This window comes from Clinocottus analis, unplaced genomic scaffold, assembly GCF_023055335.1.
Source record: "Clinocottus analis isolate CAN_PGR_092001 unplaced genomic scaffold, fCliAna1.0.p SCAF_11, whole genome shotgun sequence".
NCBI classification, from domain to species: domain Eukaryota; kingdom Metazoa; phylum Chordata; class Actinopteri; order Perciformes; family Cottidae; genus Clinocottus; species Clinocottus analis.
This window is the reverse complement of record NW_027175832.1, coordinates 5,397,435-5,423,714: the sequence shown is the minus strand read 5'-3', so window position 1 is coordinate 5,423,714 and position 26,280 is coordinate 5,397,435. Positions and strand designations below refer to the sequence as shown.

Genomic DNA, 26,280 nt, shown 5'->3' with positions numbered 1-26,280 from the left:
TGAAGAATTGGATTTTTGGAAACGCACAGCCTGTGTGTGCATAAGTGAGTGTGTGCCTCGTATATAATGAGTTTAATTGAACTCACACATTGTATATCTGCTTAACTGAGTGCACGTGCATGTTTTACATGGATTTTTCTACTTACTGCTCTCCTGCATTCTGGCAACAAAGCCGGTCAGAGGGATCTGTGGGGTCAGCTGGACCATTGGAGGAGGAGGCGGAGGAGCCACAGACACTGGAGGAGCAACACCCAGAGAGGCAGACAAAGCAGCAGAGAGACAGAGAGAGATGGAGGCGGTGGACAGGGAGACAGGCAATGTCAAGGGAAGAGCAAATAGACATAACAGAGGAGATAAAGTCCAAACACAGAATGGAGAAAGAGAATTTAAGAAAACAAAGAGCTTGTGAGCGACGGAACGGTGCAGGAAGCATTGCTGCGCAACTCTTTGACACATCATTGTTCTATTGTGCTGTGTTTTTTCAAGCTAGGCTCAGGAGGCATTCGTCTCATCTCAGTCTGGAAATCTACCTCATCAGCATCCGTTTTACAACAAGAGTGGAAGGCTGTAGCTAGCAATATGTTTTTGCTACAGTGAAAGAGCTGCGAAGCACTACACACACCTAAAGACGTGACAGTGGCAAGGTGGCAGCTCAGGAGCTATGTGGTACGAATAGCACGGCAGGGATGTGTGTTCTCAAAAAAAGCATTTACAGGGAGAGCCGCAGCATCTGTATATGATCTGATTAAATGCTGAATAAGAGTGCTATGGCTGGATCAAGTGCTACATTTAGTTCACTCTCCACTGAACAGCCTAGCATCCATATAATCGCCATCATCTTGCTGCAATTTCTTTTGAAAAAAGAGATAAATGAATAGACAAACGCTGCTTTCCTGACTCATGAAGACATGATGTCACACAAGCGCATGCCAGGTCTGACTCATAAATCACAAGTCATGGAAAGGCATCTGTAAACTCACTGGGCAGTATTATTATTCCACCCTGCTCTCACCGCAGTGTCACATCCATCCACAGCTACAGCCAAAGAGATCAATGAACTCCCGACGAGCTTTTTCTGCTCTACGGCTTCTACTACATCCACCAGAAATCCCAAAGTATATTTCACTTGAATTAAATTTCAATGAGTAGACATCACAGAGATCATACGCTGCCCCAGTTACAGACCCTGGTTGATGCAGCTCTGCATCATTGTCTCTCTCCTCCCAGACAAGACAAACAGCCTCCTCCATCTGTGCCAAGGAAGATGCTTGTCCTTTGAGGGAGAGAAGCCATTAGAAGAGAATGGCTCAGAGTGATGCCTGCCAAAATAAATTATATCTTCTGACAGAGAATATGCATATGTCCTGGGTTTCCCCACGTCTAGCAACTATTTATGTGTATATGCCCTAAAATGCCTCCTGCCTGCCGTTCTCTCCTGAACAAGAAGCCTTCTCCAGCTGACTAAAGTGATAATGTCATAACTCAATTACAAATGGTAATGAAACACTTTGCACAGCAGTAGTGAGGTGGGAAGGTTTCAACAACCCTGACTTCAGTAATTATGGCTCATCATTCATTTTCATTAGCTTCCGGAAGGGCTAGCCCAAGCATATCTTTTAGACCCAGAGGATCGCTTTTAGCACTTTCACATAATTATAGACTGCCAAGAACAGACATTTCAATAATACAAGCGTCCTCTCTTCTACATAGAGTGGCCAAAATGTACTGAATGTGTGCGTTTCACCAGATCAGATGAGTCTATTCCTGCGCACCAACCATCTAGTAAAGCAGACTATTCATGCACATAAAAGATTGATGAAAATATATTGAATCTGAGTTACCTATGTTCTGTGGGTAGGCAGGACCACCGTTGATGTGGGGCTGCTGGGATGAGACGGAGGGTGCGCGGCGGTAGGTGCCCGTGGCCGACACCATTGAGGCCGAGGAGGTGGTGGAAGAGTGGTGGCGGGAGATCTGGCGGGAGATGGTGCCGAACTGGGACATGGGTATTGGACCCAAGCCGGGGCCCTGGGGCACCGAGGCAGAGGACGTTACCACTACAGGAGAGGAGAGAGAAGGCGTGAGAAGTGTTAAAACCTCAGCTCCAGAAATCACTTTTACTGCTGACATTAACAGTAGTTTTTGTAATACTATGCATTCATTTTCAGTATATTTTCATGCAGAATGTGTGAAAGAATAATAGGATGAGAGCATTTCAATTCAGTTTACTTGCACTAAATAAATAACTCAAAGAAAAAAAGAAAACCGGTGCATTAAAAAAAACCTTTTCAAGCAAAACGCTCTTGTTCTGAACCACTTTCATACTTCTGGCCTTTCAGTGCCTTTTCTCTTAATTGTTCCCCTTTGCATCCAGCAAGAGGCAAACATTTGCCTGGAAAGTAGTTTCTTCGGTGTATATTTACTGCATGTTTGAGAGAAAAAACTGAAAAACCTAATCATAGATTATACCTTTACAATACTCTGTACCTGCAATGTTTCCTCACAGGTTATTTACACAAGATGAAACACTAAGATAAGGCTTGAATAAAGCTAAATGCTGTTCTCTGATTTACAGATATATCTTAAATATTAAGTCAGATTATATGAATGTAACTTTAATTTTGTATGACTTTTTTTGTATTGTTCATAATATTATCTTGTATAGCTTTGTGTTTGGCCTGATGCGTGTCTATCTGAGTGCATGTGATGATTGATTGAGGACACGTGACACACAGGGACAAACAGCCTACAAATATAATATTACTTTAACCAGCATTGACTCCTCACTGTGAACATCTGTGATGACCAGTAAGGATATGGCCGCTGAGACTCACCTTGCCCCATACTGGGAGGGGAGGGAGTAGGAACTGCCAGTGGAAGACCAACCCCACTGCCTCCACTGTTCTCCCTGCCGCCACTTCCACCACTGCTGCCACTGCAGACGGAGTTAGAAAGAGTCTTTATGGTGATCATTAGAGGAAGTGCGAGACAAACCTAATTACATTACAGCGTTTGATGTCCTCACGTTATATATGTTGTGTCATTCTGTCATAACATTATCCTTGTCACTGTGGCAACACATTCACGGTTCTGTGAATATGCTGTGTGAGCCGTCTGGCACATTCACACATGAATACTGGGCACAGATTTGGGGAGCGCACAGTCACATTTGCAGTTACACAGTGTCAGAAAAACAACATGACGACAGCCAAGGCTTGTTTGGAAGGCACGAAGAACTGTGATCAAATCTCAAAAGCTCAGACTAAATTAATAATTACACTTTAGCCTTCATATGCTGGATTGTAAAGCTAAACATGTATAAATTGTTGTTGCTTTGAAATTGAAATTATAAAATGAGTAAGAAATGGAGATAACAGTTAAATTTCAAGCTATATTCAGGCTGGTGCAAGTGGATAGAAACAGTTAATAGCTTTAGCTAGCTACTGATATTAAAATATACAGTATTTTAATTGGAAATGCAGACTTCATTTTAGCAAACACCAGCACAAGTACTCTGGTGCACTGACACTGTGTTGTTGTGGATAAGTAGGTACAAAAACAGATGGATGGATGTTTTGGTGCAGCCAAATGGATCTATACTGAAAGCAGTGACTCGGTGGTCAAAGTAAAAACAAGAAAATACAAGCTAAGAATATAAAGTTCTCGAGTGAGTACAGCGATAACTGAGCAGTTGAAGATCAAAAGTTACACAGGTGTTTTCACTCCCGATTGATTAGGCGTCCTCTCAGGATTAAGTTTGGCCGAGCCGTGACACATTTCAAGCTATACACATCAAGAGAGAACAAGAGGTCTCAATCAATTAAAAGGTCTAATTAGCTTGTATCTAAAGCACCGGTGGGAGGGAAGGAAGTCTGGTGTGTAGAGCCTTTAGTGAAGTAAGTCACAGGCAAGAGGCATTTTCCAAAAACACAGACATGTTGATATATCACAGTAGGAAACGCAGAGTTTGAAATAATTAAATGAATGATGGCTGGATTTCATTGAGCTGGTTTGGTGTTCTAGTATAGTCTTTTCTCCTGTCATAGCAGGGTTAACACAGGTGTAATTAATTAGAGTAATTATGGCCCTGTTACGCCCTGGTATTGTGAATGCTGGCTCACTAAAGTGGCTGTTACACACTAAACACAATGGGACCGTCATTATTTTTATCAATTGCACCTGTGTTTACCCTCCTGTGGCGTGTCAAAATGGCTGCTGTGAAAAGGGTCTTTTGTGCATGCTGACTCATTGTCATACTCGGTCACTTAAGTAGAACAGAGTCATTGGTTATGAGTAACAGCTTTGATTTTTACTACTATGACGGGTCAAAAACGTATGCATGAAAAGGGCAACAAATATTTGCATGTTTGTGGTTTTGAATTCTAGTTTAACGTGGCTTGTAGTGCACGGCCAATTGGTCTCCGACTAATGTTGTTCACAGCTTTGCAGCGATACATTCAGAGTGTTAAGGTGTCCGACTACAGATTTGTGTGTCAATTGCAGGTCCAAAAACACAGGGACTATGCTACCTGTGTGTCCGGGGCCTCTGGTTGAGCGAGGCTGTGCGTGCGGGGCTGTGCTGGTTGCCCAGTCGGGCCGGGCTCGTCATGTAGTCGTTGGGTACCACTGGAGGCTTCACTGGCTCCAGGGTCTTGTAGGGAGTGTTACGCCTAGATAGAGATAAACACAGCCGAAGAGGACACACTTACTTCTCAGTGTTTTTATGAAGTGAGAGGAGGTACTTTGGGCTTTTACAGACATTGTTTATGGAACCATGGTCAGGTGGTGCTTGTGTTTATGACAACCACTATAATGTAGGACTAGTCTCAAACTGACAGTATTATCATATAAAAAGGTAAGGATACCGAGACTTTGTGCAAGAATACATATACAGAGAAAGCTTTTTTAAAATGGCTACTAAAGCTGTAAGTTCTTACCCGAGGGTACCACGACCGGCCATGGGAGGGCTTGGGGGTTTCTGTGAGGGCGGGGTTGTCCTGGACAGTGTCCCTCCCCTTCCTGCCGCATTGTTCCCATGTTGCTAGAGGAGCAAAGAGAAGTTAAAACATTGTTTTTGTATATTCTGAGGAGCTGACACCAGTGTTTGCCCTGCAAGTGAATATTTAGACAGAGGAGTCACTTAAACCAATAAAGACTAAGCCAAACTTAAATTTTCCTCAGAGTATAAAAAAGGAGATAAGAAAATGCTTTTCGTATCTACTTTAACTATTTTTCTGCATTTACTGTAACATACATATATAGTTGAACCTAAAGTATATTCATGGCAGAATTTCACACCAGGTTTGTACTCGTTAAATTATACTATACTAGATTCTGTTAATTAACGTTAATCAATGAGAAATAGTGATGGAAACAAGAGATACAGCCAGTGTAATGATAGTGCTTTGTAGCATCGTAATAAATAGGCTTTTTTCATGGAATCATATTTGTTCAATGAAAGCTTAACTGCAGGTTCTCAAAATCTAAATTTTTTTTTACAAATGAAAGAAAAACAAGAGAAAGACAACTATCTCTTACCTTGGCCTTAAGCCACTGAGTGCAAGCAGGCAAAAAAGGAAGACAGAAAACAAGATATGCTCATTGGTTAATGGTCAAGGAGAGTTTAGTGAAAGCAAGTGTGACAGTTAAGCAGTATCGATGAACCCCATGTAGCCATAATACATACTTTACATATTTATATACAGTATATAAAGTTTAACAAGAGCATCGTGAATAATAAAATAAGACGGTTGAGAAAATTAGTAGGACACCAAAGAGAATCTAATGGCTAAAAATAAAGCTTGCCGAGTCACCACGTTGCCTCGAGACTTGTGTGGTTTGAATTGGCGAGCTGGCCACATACTGAAAAGATGAGGGGCTGAAACTCTGTGTTTGAGTCGAGGGTCTATTCCTTTCTAATGTGTGATGTGTGTGTCAGTTGCTAGTGTGCTGGAATGTGTGCATGTGTGTGTGGGAAAACCCTGGGAAAACCTTGCAGCTGTTCAAGCTCCCAACGTCAACACACTGAGCAAAGATGAATCACAACAAGCAGGGATCATTATTTTAGACAGTATTATTTTCCTCTGGTGATTTAATGATACTAAATAATAAATGTATAATGTCAATACAAGCTATATAGCCTCATTTAGAGCTGAAGCTTTTTTTTTCATTTGTTAAATAACTGAAATGATTAATTGGTTATTTTAAAACATTAATAAATTGGTTGGTAATTTATTTTCAACTAATTGAATAATCAACCAACTGTTTCCACACTAAGCATATTCTTAACTCTTGAGTCACATTTGATAATAATAAAAAAAATGTCTCACAATATCAGGCACGCTATCTTTTAATCATGAATTATTGTTCTATAACATCAGTCACTCACATTTACACTCAGCTGCCGGCGAGAAACCAAACCCACACCAAACAACCCAAACAGGAAGTAACAACTTCCTTTTGTAATACTTGTTAAAGTTTGAATTAAAGGAGCAGAAAAAAGTGAAACCACCACTGTGCTCGAGATCAAACACACAACGTAGTCACGAAGCCTGTGTGTATGTGTGTGTGTGTGTGTGTGTGTGTGTGTCTGTGCCGGTGTCTAGACTTATGTTATAGACTGTAATCAGAATGAGAATCGCCTGAATCTCTAAACTCTAGAAATAATGAGCGGCGCCTGAGCTACCTGCAGCTGTGCTGAAGAAGAAAAACCTGGGCAGTAAAGCACGGCAAGGTCATAAATAACAGCAGCGAGATGCTGAGACTGTCGGAGTGGCTGTAATGTGGTCGAAACGATGTCACCCTAGTAACTTCTAGTAATGCCAATAAATGCTGTTAAGGTGCAGGGGTGAGCACAGCCATCCGTAATTGCTCTTTCCAACTATCCATGGGTGGCTTCACCGAGTTATGTGGATGAAAAGCAGAGGGGTGATGACCAAGTCTTAAACTTTCAAGGGAACCTGCCGCTACAAGGAGGAAACAGGCTGGAACCACGGAGCGCTAATACGCTGCCATTCCAAAACTTCCCCAAAGTAGGAACTCACTATAAACAAATACACAGACATTGTTATACACTTCTCAGAATACTTTACATGTCTTTCTTTCGCTCTGGAGGAGTGAGTTTGAAATTATATAAATCTCTCTCTGAATTATTCACAAACAAGAGAAAGAGAGAGAGAGATGGAATTTGGATATTATGCATTTTTGTCTGCAAATCCATGGAACAAAAATGCACACACACACACACACACACAGAAAATACCCAGTAAGATTCCAGCATCTGCACTGATTTCTACAGAGATCCATGGTTTGCAGCATCCATGAATGATGCTTCATTTGCATAGTGGGCCATGCCAAATGTGTGTCAGTGTGAGCCAACTCTCACAGGAGGAAACACTGGCTTTTGAATTCCAATAAGCGGATGTTTGAAAATCAACGGACAGCCGCTATCTCAACAGAGACAGACAGGGCGAGAGGGACGAGGAGGACAACTCAAACAAGCTGCGGAAATGTGTGACAGCAGCAATCAATGGCCACAACTGTGTGTGTGTGTGTATACAGCAGAAACGTTCAGACTGTTATATAAAAAAGAGGAGAAGAAGAGGGGAGATGGCAAGATGGATCATGGGGAGAGAGAATAAAAAATGTAAGAATGAGCCGGAAAAGGGTTGAAAGAATATTTCCCCACAGTTCAATAGAGGATGTGATGGTGTGTAGCACTTGGCCAATATGTCTCTTTTTATTCACACTGTGCTACACACACGTCCTCATTAACTTCCAGCTCTGGACGTTGTTAATGGGCATGAATGAAATCTCTGACAACCACAGATTTCCTTTTAGCCACTTCAACTGTCATTCTAGGGCGAGTGTTTGAAACACTTCTCTGTGTTTCTGGACTTAATTAACTGAAAGGCCGGAGTATTGATTGTGTGCAGCGGGAGTGAGGGAGCTTGTTCACATGAAAATGGAAAGTGTGAACTGGACGAGGTATGTGTTTTCCCGTCTCGCAAAATTGATTATCACTGGAAATCCAGATGATACGTCAAAGTAACGACTTTGGGATTTAGCTGCAACACCGGTTGTGTGGAAGTGCTTTTTGAAAAGCAGTAACTAAAACGTGGACAGAAACTCTTTATGTGAGTAAATGAGTCTTACATGAGGAATATACTTTTCACAAAATGGCCGATATCTTTCTTACTTTGACGCCGTGTCCCACGTCGTCCAGCAGTGTGTAGTCGATGGGCTTTCGGATGTAGCGCACCGGCCGCTCCATGTTGCCAGGGGCGATGATCTTGTGGGTGCGTGCCGTGTTCTTATTTGTGGTCAGGATGCCGATCTCTCGGCGTGCCACCTTCTCCTTGTGGATGTCCACCGTCTGCATGAGGAAGAAAAGAAGGAGGACATGAGTGGTGGGGTACAACAGACTATAAGGGTTTACTCTTCATATTGCAAATGCTCCAAACAATGCTTTGCATTGAATTTCTTTTAAACAGATTATGATCACACACATATAAGATGTATACTTCCCCCTGTTTTATTGAGAGAGGAGAGATTGGATTATATTTTATGAAAAAGGCCCCCCTGTGCTTGCACGTATTTGCTTTTAATGCAAACCCAATACTTCCTCCATCTGTTTCACATTAAAAGCCTCCCAGGAGCTCAGCTGGCATAATCACCTCATTTCCCTGGCGAGATTGTATTGTACATTTATGTATTTCAGATCCCATCCTAAAATTACGGCACCAGGAAGAACATGGTCAGGTTTCCTGACAGGAATCCTTCATCTTTTTCTTCAAGCATATTTATTATTACTGTATTTAGTTTCTATTTCAGCATATTTATTATTGAAATATTTACAATTTTGTGAGACCCGGTCAATACTCGTGTTTAATATGAGAATCTGCAGGAACAATTGCTGCTACCTGCTCCACTGAGTTAGTCATTTTATACCGTGATTGAGTCCACCGCTGGGTTATAACGGTTATATATAGATATATATAACAAGATGATCAAAGTAATGACAGTTTAGAAATTCACCCAGTTTATTTCTTCGTGGCTTTTAAATCCTCCAACCTCCCACTGCTTGGACACACACTCCTGGTTCATCCTTTGAACTATACTGACCCACTATTCTGCTGTCCTGGCCTGCAGCCTGGGGCTCATTTGACGAAGCTCGACTTTAACCTCTCGCACCAGAAGCAAGCGAACATTTCAGTGACCTCCATTTCTTCTGCGATTACAGTCATTATCGCTCACAGCGGGACCGCCGCCTTAGGACTGGCCCTCAATTTATGAATGATGAATGAAAGTGGAAAGAGTGAGGGATTAAAAGAGGGAGGGGAAGCTAAACGAAACGTGGGGAAGAATGAGACGGGGACGGCTTTATCTCAGGAATATGAGGTCGCGGTTGGGAGGAGAGTGCTGATGTGGGATATAACAGCCGTACATGAATCCATAGCTACTGTTAATCAGACTCTACAAAGTGTATCCTCCCTTCATCTGTGCATAATAGATTGTCAAAGAGACATTGAGAAATTGAGTGTGTATTCATGTAGAAATCTATGAGTGCATGTTTTGTAAGTAGAGTGTGTGTATGTGTGTGTGTGTGAGTCCCAAACTGCAACAAGGTCACACATCAATCACCACTCAGCCTCTCGCCTCTCTCTGGGGAGATGAAGAATCCAACTGAGAGATGGAAAGTCTGATAGGTGTTGTGAAAGTGACCCGCACCCGCCGCCCTCGGCTGCCCTGCAGAACTCTCTCTGACATGAAGTCTGTTTGCTGCATATGAGATATATATAGAAAACACGCAAGGCTCTTTTTTTAGGAGAGGAAACTGAGGGCGACACGCCCAGCTTCAGCTGGGAAGGAAGAAGAAGAAAAAAAAGACACGCCTATTTCCTGCCGGTGATAGGCGAGTAGAGGTGGAGCGCAGATTAGAGAAAGCGAGAACAAAACTCAGGAGGACAGAAAGGAACGTGTGTCGTTATCAGGAAGAAATGTAAAAATAAAGTTAAGTGGGGGAGGGATGGCTGCAGAGAACATTTTTTGTTTCGAGACTTAAGCCGGCATCATTTAAAATGGTATAGCCTTTACGAAACTATCACAACCCATCTTGCGTCTATACTGTAAACACATTAAAGTAGCATCCAGAGTTACTCTTGACAGTGAGGTACAACTGAAGCAGCAGTGCAGAAAGCATGGCACACATCTGCAGGCGATGACTGGACTCTGTATTAGCTCTACACGTGCATTACTAAAAACAAAGTTTGCTCCTCTTTATGAAACATACATGTAATCCTAATCAGACCTTTGTGCTTTCTCAATCTGATTTTCTTTTGTACTATCTTTACTCCAATAAACTTCTGGCCGTCTGCTCAACCACTGCAGTGTGCTTCTGTGAGCAGTTGGCACAGCTGCAACGTTCACCACTGGATCTACATCCTAGTTGCAGCCCTCTACATCTGTGTTTTAGCAAATGATTGGCCTCTGCAGTGCAGTTGAAACAACGTGTTGAAGTGTTACTGGCGAGAGGAAAATAGGGTGCAGTCTGTATTGAAACTGCGAGGCATGTCAGTGGTTTCATACATCAATGATCTCATATATGGCTCAGTAACACGTCCACAAATTCAGCCAATTCGACAGTAGAAATGATGTTCTGGAGTTATGAATGAAACCTTGCAATTGCCTGCATCAGCGGCGTCATTATCATTTTTGAATTTACCCTCAGATCTGATTCTTGGTACATCCTGCACTTGACAGGATTTGGCCAGTCGAAATGGAGCAGACAGAGGCACAAGTGGGTCATTGAGCGGATGAATGACAACTACTTCAGAAAAATAGGGATCAGATGAAAATAAAATACAGACAACCATCTGCAGGATTCAAGGAAATGGAAAAGAGGAGTAAAGAGAGTTGTGGGAAGGTACTTGTTTTGTATCGCGGCACAATCCCTCGCACTGTAACCGCTCTGCTTTTTTTAAACCTGCTGTAGTTTCGCATTTAGTGGCATTTCTGGTAGAACTTTGTGACAGCCTCCTCTGCAGCATTTAAATCCTACAGAGATGGGGCTTTGGATTTGGCAGCAGTGCTCGGCTACCTTCACTTTTTAATCCCATTTAACTCTTTCAGCACATGAATTTGTGAGGCAGAAAAACACCTGGCACAACTCAGCAAGATAAAATGTAATTTCTCGGAAGCGTCAGCACTAGAATAATGACTCAAAGCCCTGGGGGCATACCTGAATGAGATGAATCTTAAAGGAAATTAACTTTTCTCTCTGTGAGAGATTTTGACATTGAGATGCATCTCGATATGATAATACCTTTTATATATGAATTACCATTCACCCATGTCTGCTGGATGCCTTTCATCAAGTATACCTTTGATGAAAAGTACAGGTGTAAATGAATAAATAGCTTTAATGACGTCTGTGTCCGGTTAGCCTGACTTGTTCTACAGCTCTAGTGTCGTGCATACTGGCTTCACTGCTAATGGAGCCATCATTAATGTTATTAATTCCACCTGAGCTTTTACAATCAAAAGGACTGCTGTGAAAAAGAAGTTCTGTATTTTAAACATGATGGATCGACTGGAGCCGATGCAAGTCCCTCCCTTGATTGACTCAGTACCAACTATAGTGAAGTGACCAGGCTGGCTTCACAGGTGCTGCCCAGTGTTCATACTAGTGTGGTTACAAGTCCCGATAGGGCTGTTGTTTCCGAGGCGGAAATATCAACCGACCATCTCAAAGAACGATAAAAGACTTCCGTTGTTCTTCATGAGACTTCACCGGACTGTACTCCGTCCTGCAGTCTGTAGAGCAAAGCGGAAGCTGAAAATGCTAACCAGGCGCGAGAGCTGGCGTCAGGATTTCACTTCATCCCTGACTGGCTTAATGAAGCACACGGATAGGGGACCGGCGGGGACATTCACTGGCTGACAGGCAGGGTGGCCTTGTGAAGCGCAGACTAAGGGAGGGAGCGAGAGAGAGAGGGGGAGAGAAAGAGAGAGAGAGAGAGAGAGAGAACTGCTGATGAAGCAAGAGTGGCTGTGGCGGTTTGGCAGCTCCAGCATGATCCATGCCCCTGCTATATCTGTCTGTCTTTATAAAGTGTGAATGCGTTGTCACTATGACACAGGACAATACCGGCAGGTTTGTGCTTGATTGTACTCGAATAGGTTTAATCCTCAGATGACAATCCTCAAAAACCACATGTTGATCCCCTATTTTTGGAATGGAGGCTAAACAATTTGTCAAAAAAAAAGTTGTAAAATGTACATCCATTATCATGGATTTTTGGACAACAGATAAACATGGACGATGTTATGAGTTTGCTTAGACTTCGAAAAGCATCAACAGCAAATTAAAACAAGAGTAGATCTACAAACAGGGAGACATCTCCCTGAAGTTTAATATAAGCTTTTGCCCAAAAAAAGGCTTTGCTCTCCTTACCCTTAGGTAAGTAAACCCTGGACATTATTAATTTACATAAATGCAATGTATGCATGAATAGGGTATGAGCATCTTCCAGCTCTGTGGTGTGTACCTGACCTGGGAGATGTGGTTGATGGAGGACTCCATGCGTCGCAGTTGCGAGGCCTGGATGTCCAGCAGCTGCAGCACATTGTTAGCTAAGGCGTTGATCTGGTAGGCCACGCTGGCCAGAGACTGGGTGGTGTAGGCCTTGGTCTCCTCCAGGGCCTTCTTCTTGTCTTGAGCCTGGCAGAAAGAGGAAAAAAGGAAAGAGAGGGAGAGAAAACACAAGTCAGCCATAATCAGTGGAAGGATGTGTGGGTGGAAGAAATAGAGAAGTTGGCAGAGGGAAGTAAGGTAGGATGCTCCAACAAATTCAAGAGGAAATGCTGAACTCTCGTCAGGACAGTTCATTCGACTGTTTCGAAACTGCAAAGCTAAGTGAAGATCTGGAGTTACTTTGTGGATGCAAAGCAGCCTGGAATTGGACAGGAATCATTTCTGAATAACCCAGCTGGACAATATGGGACAGGTGCATGGTGGGAGTTGAGCCAAGGGAGCCGGAATGCCAAGACATTTCCTGGGATCCCAAATATCCACCCGGCTGTGCAAACCATCTGTTTCTGGATGCCTTTAAATAGCAAAGGGCCTGAATGAACATATTTATAGTTTGGAAGCGAAACAGGGGTAATGCAGCCACACAGAGAACCAGTCCAACAGGGTACTGCCAGTCTTTTGCAGGAATCTGGAAGCAGGATTACTACTCGCAATTACTGTCAATATAACGAATCCAATCTCTTTTTTTATTAATACATTCCTCAATTAGTCTATGAAATGATAAAAGGACGACCATATGCTCAACTAATTTATTTCACCAAAATCCAAAACAAACTAATAATTTGACCTGCAGATGTTTGCTGTGACTGCGACTTGTTTACGAAGCCAAGGAGCTGTGCGTTAAGAGTAGCATCCCTGTTTTACAATAGTCTGGAGTTTGCAATGAACATCATACATAGTAGCTATTATGTGGATTCAACACATTTAAAAGACTGGCTGACTGATAAAGAAAGGTTGGTACTTACTAAATGTAATATACTCTATATAAATATATATACTACTATGTAAAGGCAAATGTATATTTCAGGAAACAGGCGTATTCTCTTTCTTGCCGAGAGTTAGTCGAGAAGTGAAATAATACTCTCGCCTCTGCATTAAGTATGTTGCTAGAGGCCAGACAACAGTAAACATAGCTTATCATTAAAACTTGGACGTAGTCCCACTAGGTCAAAGTTTGATTCTTCAAACTACTTGATTCTTTGAAAAAAAGAGAGTAAAATAAGCCTACGTAACAGCATTTCTAACACTTACTTCATAACATAATGCAGAAAAAAAGAAATGTCACAACACATTGTGGTTTCACAGGATGTTACGTACTGCAACACTCTCCCTGTTTTATATTTCATACCTAATCATCTCGTGGCTCTGGTTTCCTGCTTACAGATAAACAGGCAGATATGAGAGTGGTATCAAACTCCCGTCTCACTCAAGTCAGTCTTAAACTATTGCTTTAAAACACTTAAACCCACCAGGTGAGATCTGTTCAACTATATGCTTAAGCTGTTCGGTCACTATGATTATTTTCTTCTTTTAAAGACATTGGCTTTGAATCACCGGCTGCAATTTGATTTGTGTGAGGTTGCAGGAAGCTAATAACTTGCATCATGACACCACTGAACCAAAAAATAACCCCCTGCCCACCCGCTAGCTAGCAAACCACCTGCAGCACCAACATGTGTTGCAGATGCCTGGCAGCACTAACAGGTCAGCTCACCCCGTGCAGAGGAAAATATGCTGCTAACGCAGCGTTATCACAGAGACTGGAACAGGTCCTCATACCTGAGCTTAGGAAACGCTGACTTGTGTTTCCAAAGGCGTACAGACTACCAAAAACACTTCACATTTTACTATTCTTATGAGCCACTTAAAAAGAAGTACAAAAACACATACAACGTTAGCTACCCACAGCTACCTTTAACAATGCTCACACGAGAGGGAGATGGAAGAAGAAAACGTGTGAACTGGGATTAAAAAGAGAGGTTAAGACCACGAACGGAATTAAATTAATCTTCAAAAAGTCTGAAAATATCCTGCATAGAAAATCCTTTGTAATAACTCCCCACATCTTTGTAATACGCATTATTCATGGTGATTCTCCACCTCTCTTTCTCTCTCCCTCTCTTCCTATTGTGTTTAATTTCCTCTGATAAAAGGCTTTTTGTAATAGCTGCATTTGGAATGTATTTTTTGTTAAGCACCAGATTCAACCTAGCAATGCATAGTGCGTATTAAACACCAGGTCTGATAGTGGAATATTATGAACCTCATGATTCATGAACCAAACAGCCATGACTCAGAGGGGTCTCATGTCAGCTGACAGGGGGGATTTTAGCAGAGTCAACATCAGGGAAATATTAAGCAGAATAGGTTTCCATCTTACACCCCTTTCGTCACACACGTCCTTGTGGAGAGGAAAACTGATTTATCTTAAACATGGAAACAAAAACTAATCCGGATACCAACTCAAACACAAAGTGCAACTCAAACACATTGATTGGCACTTTGTGGTTTTGAATCACATAGTGAAACAGCATGAAGTACTGTTCAATAAGCCTGGATGTTAAGACCTATTTACACAGCAATAGCAGCAAAGGCTCATCGAAAAACAGCGCTCTTCAATGTTAACACAGATATCATTTAAAGAGTTGCTATTTTTGTATACAAAGGCCTGAAGAAAGGTACCAACAAAGCAAAGTTCTGCTTTTATGCCCACCATCATTTTGTAGATGACAGCTTTTCATTGGCCAATTTAAAAAAAAATCTCATCCAAGAATAAAACTCTTTTTTTTCTCCTCCAGAATAAGTGTGGATTTACATATCAGGGCCTATCTATGGCAGCAGGGTATTTTGAGAGATTAAGCTATTCTTGTTGATACTGTAAATGCAGGAACTGCATTTATAAAACGATGAATTTAGAGCTGTATTACCGAAACATATTGCATGTCCAATATTACTGCTCACAGCCTGAGTACACACGCTATAATGACTTGCACTGCTTACTCATAATTCCCTGTTGTGTTTGTCAAGTGGATTCATATGCATGCGAGATTCTAGATTATCATTTGAATGTCCCCAAAGAAATCAATCTTCGGGAGAAGCGGCGTACATGCAACTTTATATTCTAGGCATAATTCTAGATATTGAAGCAGAAGGTGACACTGTAGTACAGATCTCTGAGATTATCGGAGAAGGGGATGAAAAGCATCATCAACCCGTCAAGTTTATTAACACAACCAGATACACTGCTGCCGAGTAGTGACACAAAAGGGACAAGCTATCAACCTGGTGTGCCTGACAAATCATCATTTCATGTCCACACAATCATTCAAATTACTGAAACGCAAAACATCCATAAGTGAACATGTATAAATCAATATATCAGCCCGTCTGTTTAACCTCTAACCTGCAACCTACATTTCCTCAACTGAAATGTACCTGTGAGACCTTAAATGTGTGATAATAACCCAATCCATTGAGCTTTATGTCAAAATCCATCAGGTAGCTTTCGGCATAATGACATTGGGGTGAGTACACTGCAACGTAGAGCTGTGCATTTTCATCATCTAAATGTGCATTCAAGTAGTGTAACCCACATTGCATTTCTGATGACAAGCAAAGCAAAGCAATCTGACGTGTTATTACAGCAAACTGTGGGCTTGCTCAGCAGCGCAGTCAAAATGTTAACATGCTGGAACACAGTGGGGTTTCTGGTGTGTGCTGGTCTGTCAGCAGACTCTGCTGTTCACAGCAGACCATGTAGCGATGGTCTGCTCTAGGGTGTAAGCTCACACTCTCACCCACACATTAAATGAATCCATTCTCACTGTAACAAAGTAGCAGGGTGATGCTATGTATTATGAGAGAAGGCTGGAAATCCCAACACTTGTTTTCATATTTTACACATGTTGGATTATTAAGATTGTGTCGGAGGAAGACCATCCAACTTGAGCACATTTTTGCAGCTGAACATACACATGTTGTTTTGAGGGTGGGGAAAATAACACTAGTAATAATATCTGTCTTTAAAACTTCCAATTGAATTAATAAAATATTTAGAGGAAATTGGTATGGTCCCTGCAGGTTCATGGGTTTGTGGCCAGTTTGGGAGCCACAGCTTCTGATTAATACTTTTCCTGACTTACCCTGATTTACCATTCAGTCTGTACAAAAGCATCAGACACACCTATCATCAACCTGCACCAGTCATTTGATTACAAGCAAATGATCCATGGACATGCTGGGGGAGCCATGTTTTCAGCACATTCTGCATCATAAGTGCACTACACATCTTGAGTCCGACTTGTGTTTTTCCCCAAGTCTTTCAGGACTTGACCTACATATTGATATCTACTATTAAGCACCCTAACAGTTGAGAGATGCTTGGAGTCTAACTATGTTAGTGGCTAATGAGAAGGGCTAAATCTCTTTGGTAGTGAGTAGGTGCTTTACTCGATATGCGACAGTTTCACTGAGTTTATAGTGACTCTGGAGTACGTTAACAACGTATTAGTAATCACTTACAAGCTCTGCTGATGTTAGATTGATTTCTGGCGCGGGGAAAAATGTCTCTTTATAGATTTAAGCCGCGTTTTTTTTTTGCTTCATTTACACCGCAGTTATGCGGCCCAAACGTCACGCGTAACAAGGATAATTAACGTCTAAATGTATTATTTTTAACATTTAATCGGGAGCCGTTATATTCTGTCACAGGTACCTATGAGAGAATGCAGCCAGTGACAAAACCACTCGGTCATAACAACGACACACCCTCCGTAAGCCCCCAGCAGCTCCCGACACACCGAGTAACGTTCGCCTTTACAGGAGAACACGAGCCCAAACGAGAAAATAACGAAACGCAGCCGCGCCTGACTCTGAATTATTATATCATGGTAGGAGGCCACTACGTGAAGCTAGCGGTTTGAGGATCCCTTTCGTTCCGACCAGCGTTTCCTGTGCCTGTGGTTTCACTCACTTCTAACGTGACTATATGGCACCGCAGACTCGACGGAGATCGCGGGTAAATCCGCCGAATTTAACGGCCGTTAAAAGCGTCTCTTACCTGAACATAATTGTTTTCACAGTATTCCGCAACCTTGGAAAGGTTCTGGTAGCTTTCCACAAGGGCTCTTTTACCGGCAGGGATTTCCTCCTCTAATAGCATTTGTAGCTCTGCCATCTTACATCCCTTCGCATTGCTCTCCTCTCTGTCCTTCTCGGTGAGGCGAGGCGGTGATGCTGTGGCGTGTAGCTGAGAGAGGGGCTCCCCCGCCTGGCTTTGTGGGGCCGCTGGCCTCCGATTCACAATAGCCTGTGACTAACGGCAGCTACGTTGTCGACGGTGGCCTGTGATTGGCTGAGAGGCCGGGGGAGAAGAGCAGTGGACCAATGGCATTGCACTGTGATGACGTATGAGTCTATCGGTAAAAATGCAAGTAAATATATAACGGGAATTATTATATCAATACACTATTTGGGTTTCTCGTAGTTTCGTAAAATAATAAAGTATCATTATTATAAAAAAAAACGTGCAATATGACTAGTATATGTTATACATAATAACACATATTATAGATAGATAGATGGATGGATGGATGGATAGATAGATAGATAGATAGATAGATAGATAGATAGATAGATAGATATATTTATCTATCTATCTATCTATCTATCTATCTATCTATCTTATCTATCTATTTACATAGATAGATAGATAGCATTTTGCTTTATAGATAGATAGATAGATAGATAGATAGATAGATAGATAGATAGATAGATAGATAGATAGATAGATAGATAGATAGATAGATAGATCGATAGATGGATACTTTATTAATCCCCAAGGAGAAATTTGTTGTCATAGTAGCGCCCAACACTTTACAGACACCAAATGGAATAGACTAAATAAACTAAACACACAAAACAACAGTACACACATTATAAAGTCAGATTATTTTAAAAAGAACACACAACAGGCAAGGGGGCACTAGTCTTAAAGTTACAGCTATAACTAACCTCACCGTATCCTCACATTTGTCACCAACAGTGATCACACTTTCTAAACATTAATATATAGCCATACGGCATTATTGATAATGGCAGTAACACAAATATATGGCTTACATAAATTCTTTTGAAAGCTTAAAAAGATACATAAAATATTAAACTAAATTTGACACTCTAGAATAGATTATACTCAACTATATGAGTTAAAAAAATCACTGTTAAAATTCCCTGTTGAGTTCTAAAGACATAGGCCTACTCTATACTTTACACAAGGCCTGTGCTCCTCACTGCTGTTTTGCTATATAAGAATAACCTCAGAACACTACATTTCCCATACGTCACTGCGGTTTAAATCCCGGCTGAAAGGGGTTTGTGGGGCTTGCAGTAGTCAACGTTACGTTTTGACCAGCTACTTTGCGACGCTGGGTCCACAAAAAACTACATTTCCCAGACATATTTCGTGACCAGACGTTGACTGTTTGGTTCATCCTTGACAGGAGTCGAGATTGGCTTTCTACTGCATATTGCTGACAGACACCGGGCTAATGAAATAATTATTGCACCGGCGAATATTAACTTTTTGGTGAGTTTCGAACAAATCAGCCGTAGGGAGGATGACATAATGTAATCTATTGGCGCTAAACCGACAATGTATTATTTAATAAACCACATGTCCCCTAGAATATCCTAGATTAAAGAGGAAACAATCTGCCTCCCTCGACAAGACAAGTGGCAACGAGCTGCAGTGACGGGCACATTGTGTTGAAGTGTCCTTCGCTGAACACTTTCCGAGCGGATTCGATTTTTCCATTAATTGCTTGATGTTACTGTTCAAGATGTGAGGACCGCTTCACTTCGTCCAGGCTGGGATTCAGCATGGCGCAGGAGGAGGAGGACGCACACAGCCTGGAGGCGAAATTTGTTGCTGCAGTTAAAGTGATCCGGAGTTTTCCGGAAGAAGGTGATGTTGCTTTATGCTCGTCTCAAAGTGATTGGACTGGTGTTTAGTGAGCGTTATGTGTGCGACACGATGCAGTCTGTGCCTGTTTGTGTGTGAACCCTCCAGGTGATTGACCTACATGCGCAGCGTCTAAGAGCTGTCCCTCTATTGATAAAGCCGCTATAAGGATAAGAGCTGATTAACTGAATCAGTCATATCGCGAGGCTAACAAAGTTATCTGCAGCTCACATGTATCTCAGCATAGAAATGTATGTTGCATCTTCAAGCTGCCCGTGTTCTGAATTTGTCATCCCTATGACACTTTCCTTCCGGTCATACTTCATTCAAATACACTTGCCACTTTCCCATTACACCTACATTACACTTGTTTATAGTGCTGTTGTATGTTTGTCTGTGCACTTTATTTTATATTCCATTGTCAATTAAATATGTTTATATTTCTTGGACTGTTTAGATTGTTGTTGTTTGTCTAATGCATGCACCACACGCCAAGACAAATTCCTCGTATGTGTGACATATTTGGCAAATAAATAGTTATGATTCAGATTCTTTCACTTTATAATTTCAGGTCCTTTCCAGCCATCTGATGACATGCTGCTGATGTTCTATAGTTACTACAAGCAGGCCACTTTTGGGCCTTGCAACATCCCAAGACCTAACGGCTACTGGGACACGAGTGGAAAAGCAAAATGGTATAATATGTTGTCTTAATGCACACATGATTGTATTATTTTACAACTAAATTCAGAGTTGTTGCTAATGGCAACACAGGTGACAGACAGCTGGTGCATTTGCGTATTTCACAAAAACTAACTCTAATATTCACACTATCATAGTCTTGCTCCCTGTCCATTCAGAGCCTTTCAAAGGCAGTTGACATGCCAGATGTACCATTGTTCCCAATGCACAGCTTATTTTAATAATGCAATACTCAAATATCACGCTACAATACTGCAAATATGGATTTTCCTTACAGAGTAGATCAAGTTTGGTTAGATTTCTGTGTAATTCCCCTTTTTAAAAAAAAAAAAGTTATTCAGCATTCACTTTGCTCTCAGGTTAAACTAAGATTTTGTGTTACTAGGGATGCATGGAGCGCTTTGGGAAATATGACAAAGGAGGAAGCCATGAGGAATTATGTTGAGGACATCCAGCAGGTAAGTCCTGTCAAGGAAAACATGCGTAATATGCATGATTATAAAAAGTTTATACACTTGGATTGCACAGCTCTCGTGATGTTTTTGCTCGGTAAGAAAAGTGTGTGTGCCCAACGAACAGTATAATACAACATATCTCACAAAAGATTAATTCCTGAAACTTTAAAGACACCTTGTGTGAAGACAGTTTATTCGAGTATGAAGCACATTATTTATCATATTCTTATTTCAAAGCCAGAGTTAGTTGTTCCAACAACTTTTTGATGGTTTGCTGTGAAATTAGCATTGATATTCCCAGTCCCCAGAAGATGTATCCTGCAGACTGAAGTGATCCTGTGACTTTTTCTCGACCGCCACCATGAGCCTGACTTTGAATTATACTAAATTTATAATCTTGTACCTTTTTCACTTGTACAGCCATCAGGTCAAAATGTAGTTGATTGATTTGACATTCCATCAGGTGCAATTGCAATTTGTGATTATTGCTAATTAGAACATGTTAGCATACTATCAGGCTAAGCTAGGATAGTGTATGGTAAACAATACACTTTATTGTGAGCATGTTAGCATGTTGATGTTAAGTACAGCCTCACAGAGCAGCTGCTAGCGTGGCTTTAATCTTGTTAGTAAAAAAAAGGACTCACTTCATATATATGTGTTGAACAATGACAGATGCTTTTAAATAACAGCAGACTGCTTTTACAAATTGCATTATTCATTTTTCAACTCATAGCATCAGGTCCTCCAGTTGTCAGCTGTTTTAATCAGCTTTAATTACCTGGTCCAGCAGATAAATCAGTCAGCCTTTGCTCGAAGTAATTATGTCGTAACTTGTTTTCTGGCAGCTTGTTTAAAGTTGTACCACACCTGTTCATGCAAAAGCAAGTCCTTAAATTGTAATCATTTCAAATTGTTTTAAAAGGGATTGGAAGAGAAAAAGCATCAACATTTATTATAATTGTGTTGTCAGATTTTGGAGACCATCCCAATCTCGGATGAGGTGTCTGATTTGGTCGAGAAGCTTGGCAACTTCTACACAGAAGTATACAGGGAAGGAGAAGAAGCTGAAGATAATGAGATGGACAGGAGACCCTTCACCAGGCCTTTTGAAAACACTGCAGGTAATGTCCTTGAACAGTGATGCCTTAATAAGAGCACATTACAATCCAGGGGGAGCGCTGCTGCTCTAGTGGGATGGAGAGCTGCTGCTATGGCTTCTCTGTTAGTCACACAGATGACATTTGTTCTAACACAGAGCCTGTCTTACTTGTGTTTTTATCACTAGATGAGATGCTCAAACAACTTCACAAACCGACAATGGAAGGCAGGTCTTTGGTGTTTGCAGTGGCTGTAGTTTATTTGAACCTCTTTCAGTGGCTCTCAATGCAGTTTCATTTGACAAAAGAGTGACCCTGCAGGAACTGTAAGAAATGAGATGTCAGATGAAATGTTCTTCTATAATCCGTCATGTGTGAGCTGTAGTGAGTCAGCGTGTTGGTTGTTGCCCTTTATCGTGATCTGCACTCTGTGGTATAGATGTAGTGTGCAGAAGCTGTAAAATGTTCAACCGTCAACTGTGATTATGTCTTTGTGTGGATGTACATATACTTAGATAGAGAGTTAATGAAGAGTGTTTCCCTCATCGTTCAGGCTATGGGGATCTGTGGGATGACATTCAAAATCTCGGAGAAAATGACAGCAGTGCTCATTGCACAAGTGTCATAAGTGGCGAGGAGGCAGAGGGAAGCAATGAAAATAGTGAAATCGAGAGAAACGAGGAAAGTAGGGATTGGAGGAACAGTGAGGAAGAGGAGAATGGTGACGAAGAAGACAATACAGACGATGAAGACAAGGAGGAGGAAGAAGGTACCATCTGTGGTAGAAGTTGTTAGCTGTTTTGTAGCGTGAAATGTGCTGTGTTGTAAAGGTTACACACTAGAAAAAACACACTAGAAAAAAAAAAAAATTGTTGCAGGCCGTAAACATGTTTATTTCTGCTGTAGGTTGAGCATTTTAACCTGGGGGAATTGACTCACATTTGGAGCCAGCCTCAAGTTGCCATTTGATTAAATGCCGTTTTTGGCTTTATATTTCAGCATCGGTAGTTGCCGCTTGGCCATATTTGTTCTTTAAGAACAACATTTTTGTAACCCACTTGAGGTAGTTTTAAGGGTGTATAAATCCACATAGTTTCCTGTGAAAGTAAATGAATGTAATGCATGTTCTCTCTTTAGACGTCTATACATTTTAAATGAGAAGTAGAAGTGAGAAAAAGAAAAAAGTAATTTGCACTATTTTACATCCAGGGCGAGATATGGCAAAACAAACAGCACCTAAAAAAAGAACTGCACCCTTTTGTAATGCTTTGTTATACTCTCTCTGTGTTTCTCTCTCTCTCTTTCTCGTGTTCAGTCTCAGACTGGAGGCCTGACCAAAGGGTGCTGATGGTGGACAAGAGGTGGAGGTCTGACACTAGGGGGTCCAGCAGCAGCATGGAGCCCAGCATATCCTCCTTCACCAACGGGACACACAGCTCCCTCAACAGCGAGGTGGAGGAGGTGGAGCTGGCCTGTTGCATGGAGCCCAGTGTCCAGAATAACTCTTATATGCACTTTAATGGACACCTGAGCGGTAAGATTCAACATTAATGCAAATAGTGTACACGTTTTTATAACTGTGTGCGTGTGCCTGAGTATATATGTATAAATAACAACACATACTTCAAAATAGTTTATAAATATAACTATGTTCCTCTAAAAAGAGAAAATATAACAAACCAAATGTTTATTATGTGACTTGAAGAACAGTATAATTTCCCATTTTGTCCATGTTCAGGTCATACTGATGCTTTTCTTGAGAAGAACCATCGCTCCACAGATTCAGATAATGAGGAATTCTGTGACTCCATGGAGCATCTGGCCATGGAAGAGGTGTGGCGTCCCTCATCCATATGTGCACCACATCAAAGGATTAGTTTTCACATTGCGGCAAATATTTACTTTCTTTCCGTGAGCTAGATGAGCTTCTTTTCTCATGTAACCCGAGGCAAGAAAGCAGATAAAATATTTCCCAAAAATGTCAAACTATCCCTTAAATCACAAAAAGTTGCAATGTAAAATACAATAAATGCAATGTGTTCTGACCTAGTAATGGCCATTCAAACTGTGGTTGACTCTCTTCTTTTCCTACCAAGGGGCTGTCGACGTCACAAATACTGTCGCCTGGATCAGGAGCTGCCTCAGTGAGGCAGAGGGATCTTTGGTTTGAGAGCAACACTACCCTGAAGGAAGGAGAGGATCAAGTGTTCAGGGAAGATTCCTACCTTAAAGAAGGGATTAGTGCAAGCCAGCACAACAGCTCCTTGTCAAGAAGAGGGAGAGGTGAACCTGTTGACTCTGATTTATATTCACACTGTATCCCTAATTTGTCTTTCTTCTGAAAGTGTACTTATGTCATCCTCCTATAGCATTTAAAGGCATCCAATACCCTGAAACACAGCAGTTTTCCCACAAAATTTGCACGTTGTAGCAATATAGGACTACTGTGTGGCATTTAGAGGAGATTGATTGGAAGAAATGGAGTATAATATCACTAACCATCTTTTCTTATTCGTATAATCACTTTAAAATAAGGATCTACGAAGCAAATCCTCCTCACTGAGCATGTCCGAGCATGAGCAAATGTTTCTACGGCAGCCCAGAACCGCAAACTAAACACCTGCTCTCAACAAGGACATTCACAGTGTTGTGTTTTTTGCGTTTACCACTGTATGTCCTCCTTCATGCTTGTCATCCTGAAGAAGTTTCAGTTGGTTTCAATCTGTAACCTCACTGCCAAATCCAACACACTACTAGACCTTTAAGCTGTGCCATTCTCACTCCTGTACCAGGTTCACAGTCGCCAGGGGACACCTGCAGCTCTCACCGGTGTGCCAGTGTCGATGCCGCCTGCTGTTGTGTGTCACAGAGCAGACGTTCAATCAGCCCTGCCAGAGGAAACATCAATGAGCAAATAGCGACAGCTCTGCTACGTCTGCAGCATGACATGGCCACAGTGTTGCAGAGGCTTCACAGTCTGGAGGCGCTTACGAAGTCACAGGTGAAGGAAAGAGGTTTTAACCACAGTGTGTTCACTGAAATGTACCACTGTTGATGACAGTCTCCATGACAATTTACTATATATGTATTAATAGATTTTGTTATAACATTTTTCAGTCTAGATCATCTTCGCCAAGGCAGGAGGAGTACCTAACTGTAGCACAAAAGGTCACTATATCTTTTAATTTAAGATGTAATATTGAGGAAAACAAACAGTCACTTTAATGCAAGTTTCTGTTTTTATAGTTCCTGAGACCATCTTGGTGGCCTTTTCCCTTTTCTCCACTCACTGCGGTGTTGACTACACTCTGGCCTCTGATTGCTCATTGGCTCGTCCAGCTTTATTTACAACGAAGGAGACGGTGAGCAAAACACGCTTATCAAGAATGTTGTGGTTAATTATCACATATTACTTTTGCGTTATAGTCACAATACCAACTACCAAAACTCAGTTTCATCTTTTCTCCCATACAGGAAAATCCCCTGAATTGTTTGTCAACGATCGGCATTAATCGACGAACATGAAGCTGGGATGGCATTGTTGCACTTTTGTTGCTCTGTGGCTTTCTCACGCCCCTTTACAGAAGGAGTATAATGAGCCTCCAGGAGAAATGGAAATGCTACTTTAGATAAATGAAGTGTCAGAAAGGTGTGCAAGACTCTGCAGTATAGTGTAGCATTTTGACTTCATGGATACTTTTTACGTGTTTTAAGAAGAGGATGATTTGTGCATTATAAATGCACTTTCTTTGTAACAGAGAGCTTAGCCTTAGATGGTGGTCTTATTTATGACATGTCTCACGACCACCAAAAACTCAATATACACAAAAGTCACACCACTGAGTCAACTATTTATTGAAATTAATTCATGATCATACAGTAGCAGTTGACCTTAAGCAATTCCCCATTGTCATTGCCAGCTATTTTACTTATTGTACATTTCATTGTTGATTAGGTTTCTTTCATGTTTTGTCGAACTTTTTTCTAATTACTAAGGACTTTTATATTTATTGTTAGAAATATATAAATCATTTAGGTTCATTTATTTATTAGACCAAATAAAGATGGTGACCAATATTGTATTTACATGTAAAAGTATATATTTAATTTATGGCTTCAGTGCAATAGTATCAAAGAGTGCACCTTTGTGCAAATGAGAAACAGAGAAAAGACAATCCATACATGCATTCTGGTTTCTTGTCAGCTGTACAGTAAAAATAAAAAGGTCTCTTGAGAGGTGTGGTGCTTTCAAATATACCGTTTTTAAACATGAGTATGTGAAGCACATTTTGACATGCAATAAACACATTATTTGGACAAACACATTTATTGTGGTGAATCTTTAAATTTTGAAGTTCAAAATTGAGATAATTGGCTGAAAAGCTGTAACTGCTTGTGAAATGGGTACATATGCTTCCTGTCTAGAGCTGGGAAATATAGCTAGGTGTTATTGTAGTTTATTGTATCGCA

General features: G+C 41.2%; 2 protein-coding genes across 11 annotated transcripts in view; one reads left to right on the top strand and one right to left on the bottom strand.

Annotated features, from left to right (window-relative positions):
- The window catches only part of LOC137782179 (abl interactor 1-like), a 21,084-nt gene extending 3,195 nt beyond the window's left edge, over positions 1-17,889 (bottom strand). The window contains exons 1-10 of one of the 6 annotated variants that reach the window (XM_068571345.1): positions 17,652-17,889; positions 12,554-12,721; positions 8,198-8,374; positions 5,539-5,553; positions 4,938-5,041; positions 4,530-4,670; positions 2,835-2,935; positions 1,842-2,057; positions 1,186-1,273; positions 147-236 (exon numbers count right to left, since the gene is read on the bottom strand). In XM_068571345.1, coding sequence (XP_068427446.1) covers positions 147-236; positions 1,186-1,273; positions 1,842-2,057; positions 2,835-2,935; positions 4,530-4,670; positions 4,938-5,041; positions 5,539-5,553; positions 8,198-8,374; positions 12,554-12,721; positions 17,652-17,768 — 1,217 coding nt within the window. In that variant the 5' untranslated portion in view covers positions 17,769-17,889. The other 5 variants (XM_068571340.1, XM_068571344.1, XM_068571342.1 and 2 more) reach the window with 5 other exon arrangements.
- LOC137782178 (acyl-CoA-binding domain-containing protein 5A-like) lies at positions 17,400-26,119 on the top strand. 5 transcript variants are annotated; one of them, XM_068571336.1, is made up of 14 exons: positions 17,400-17,609; positions 19,432-19,556; positions 20,125-20,248; positions 20,641-20,713; positions 21,684-21,834; positions 21,999-22,037; positions 22,364-22,579; positions 23,126-23,344; positions 23,549-23,643; positions 23,907-24,093; positions 24,603-24,811; positions 24,928-24,978; positions 25,057-25,172; positions 25,285-26,119. In XM_068571336.1, exons 2-14 carry the CDS (start codon positions 19,472-19,474, stop codon positions 25,295-25,297), a joined length of 1,578 nt encoding a protein of 525 aa, XP_068427437.1. In that variant the 5' UTR covers positions 17,400-17,609; positions 19,432-19,471; the 3' UTR covers positions 25,298-26,119. The 5 variants fall into 5 exon arrangements, with proteins under 5 accessions (XP_068427437.1, XP_068427436.1, XP_068427439.1 ...); XM_068571335.1 differs by lacking the exon at positions 17,400-17,609 and adding an exon at positions 19,079-19,178; XM_068571337.1 differs by lacking the exon at positions 17,400-17,609 and adding an exon at positions 19,162-19,178 and having other exon boundaries at positions 19,277-19,556.
- The last annotated feature ends 161 nt before the right edge of the window (positions 26,120-26,280 follow it).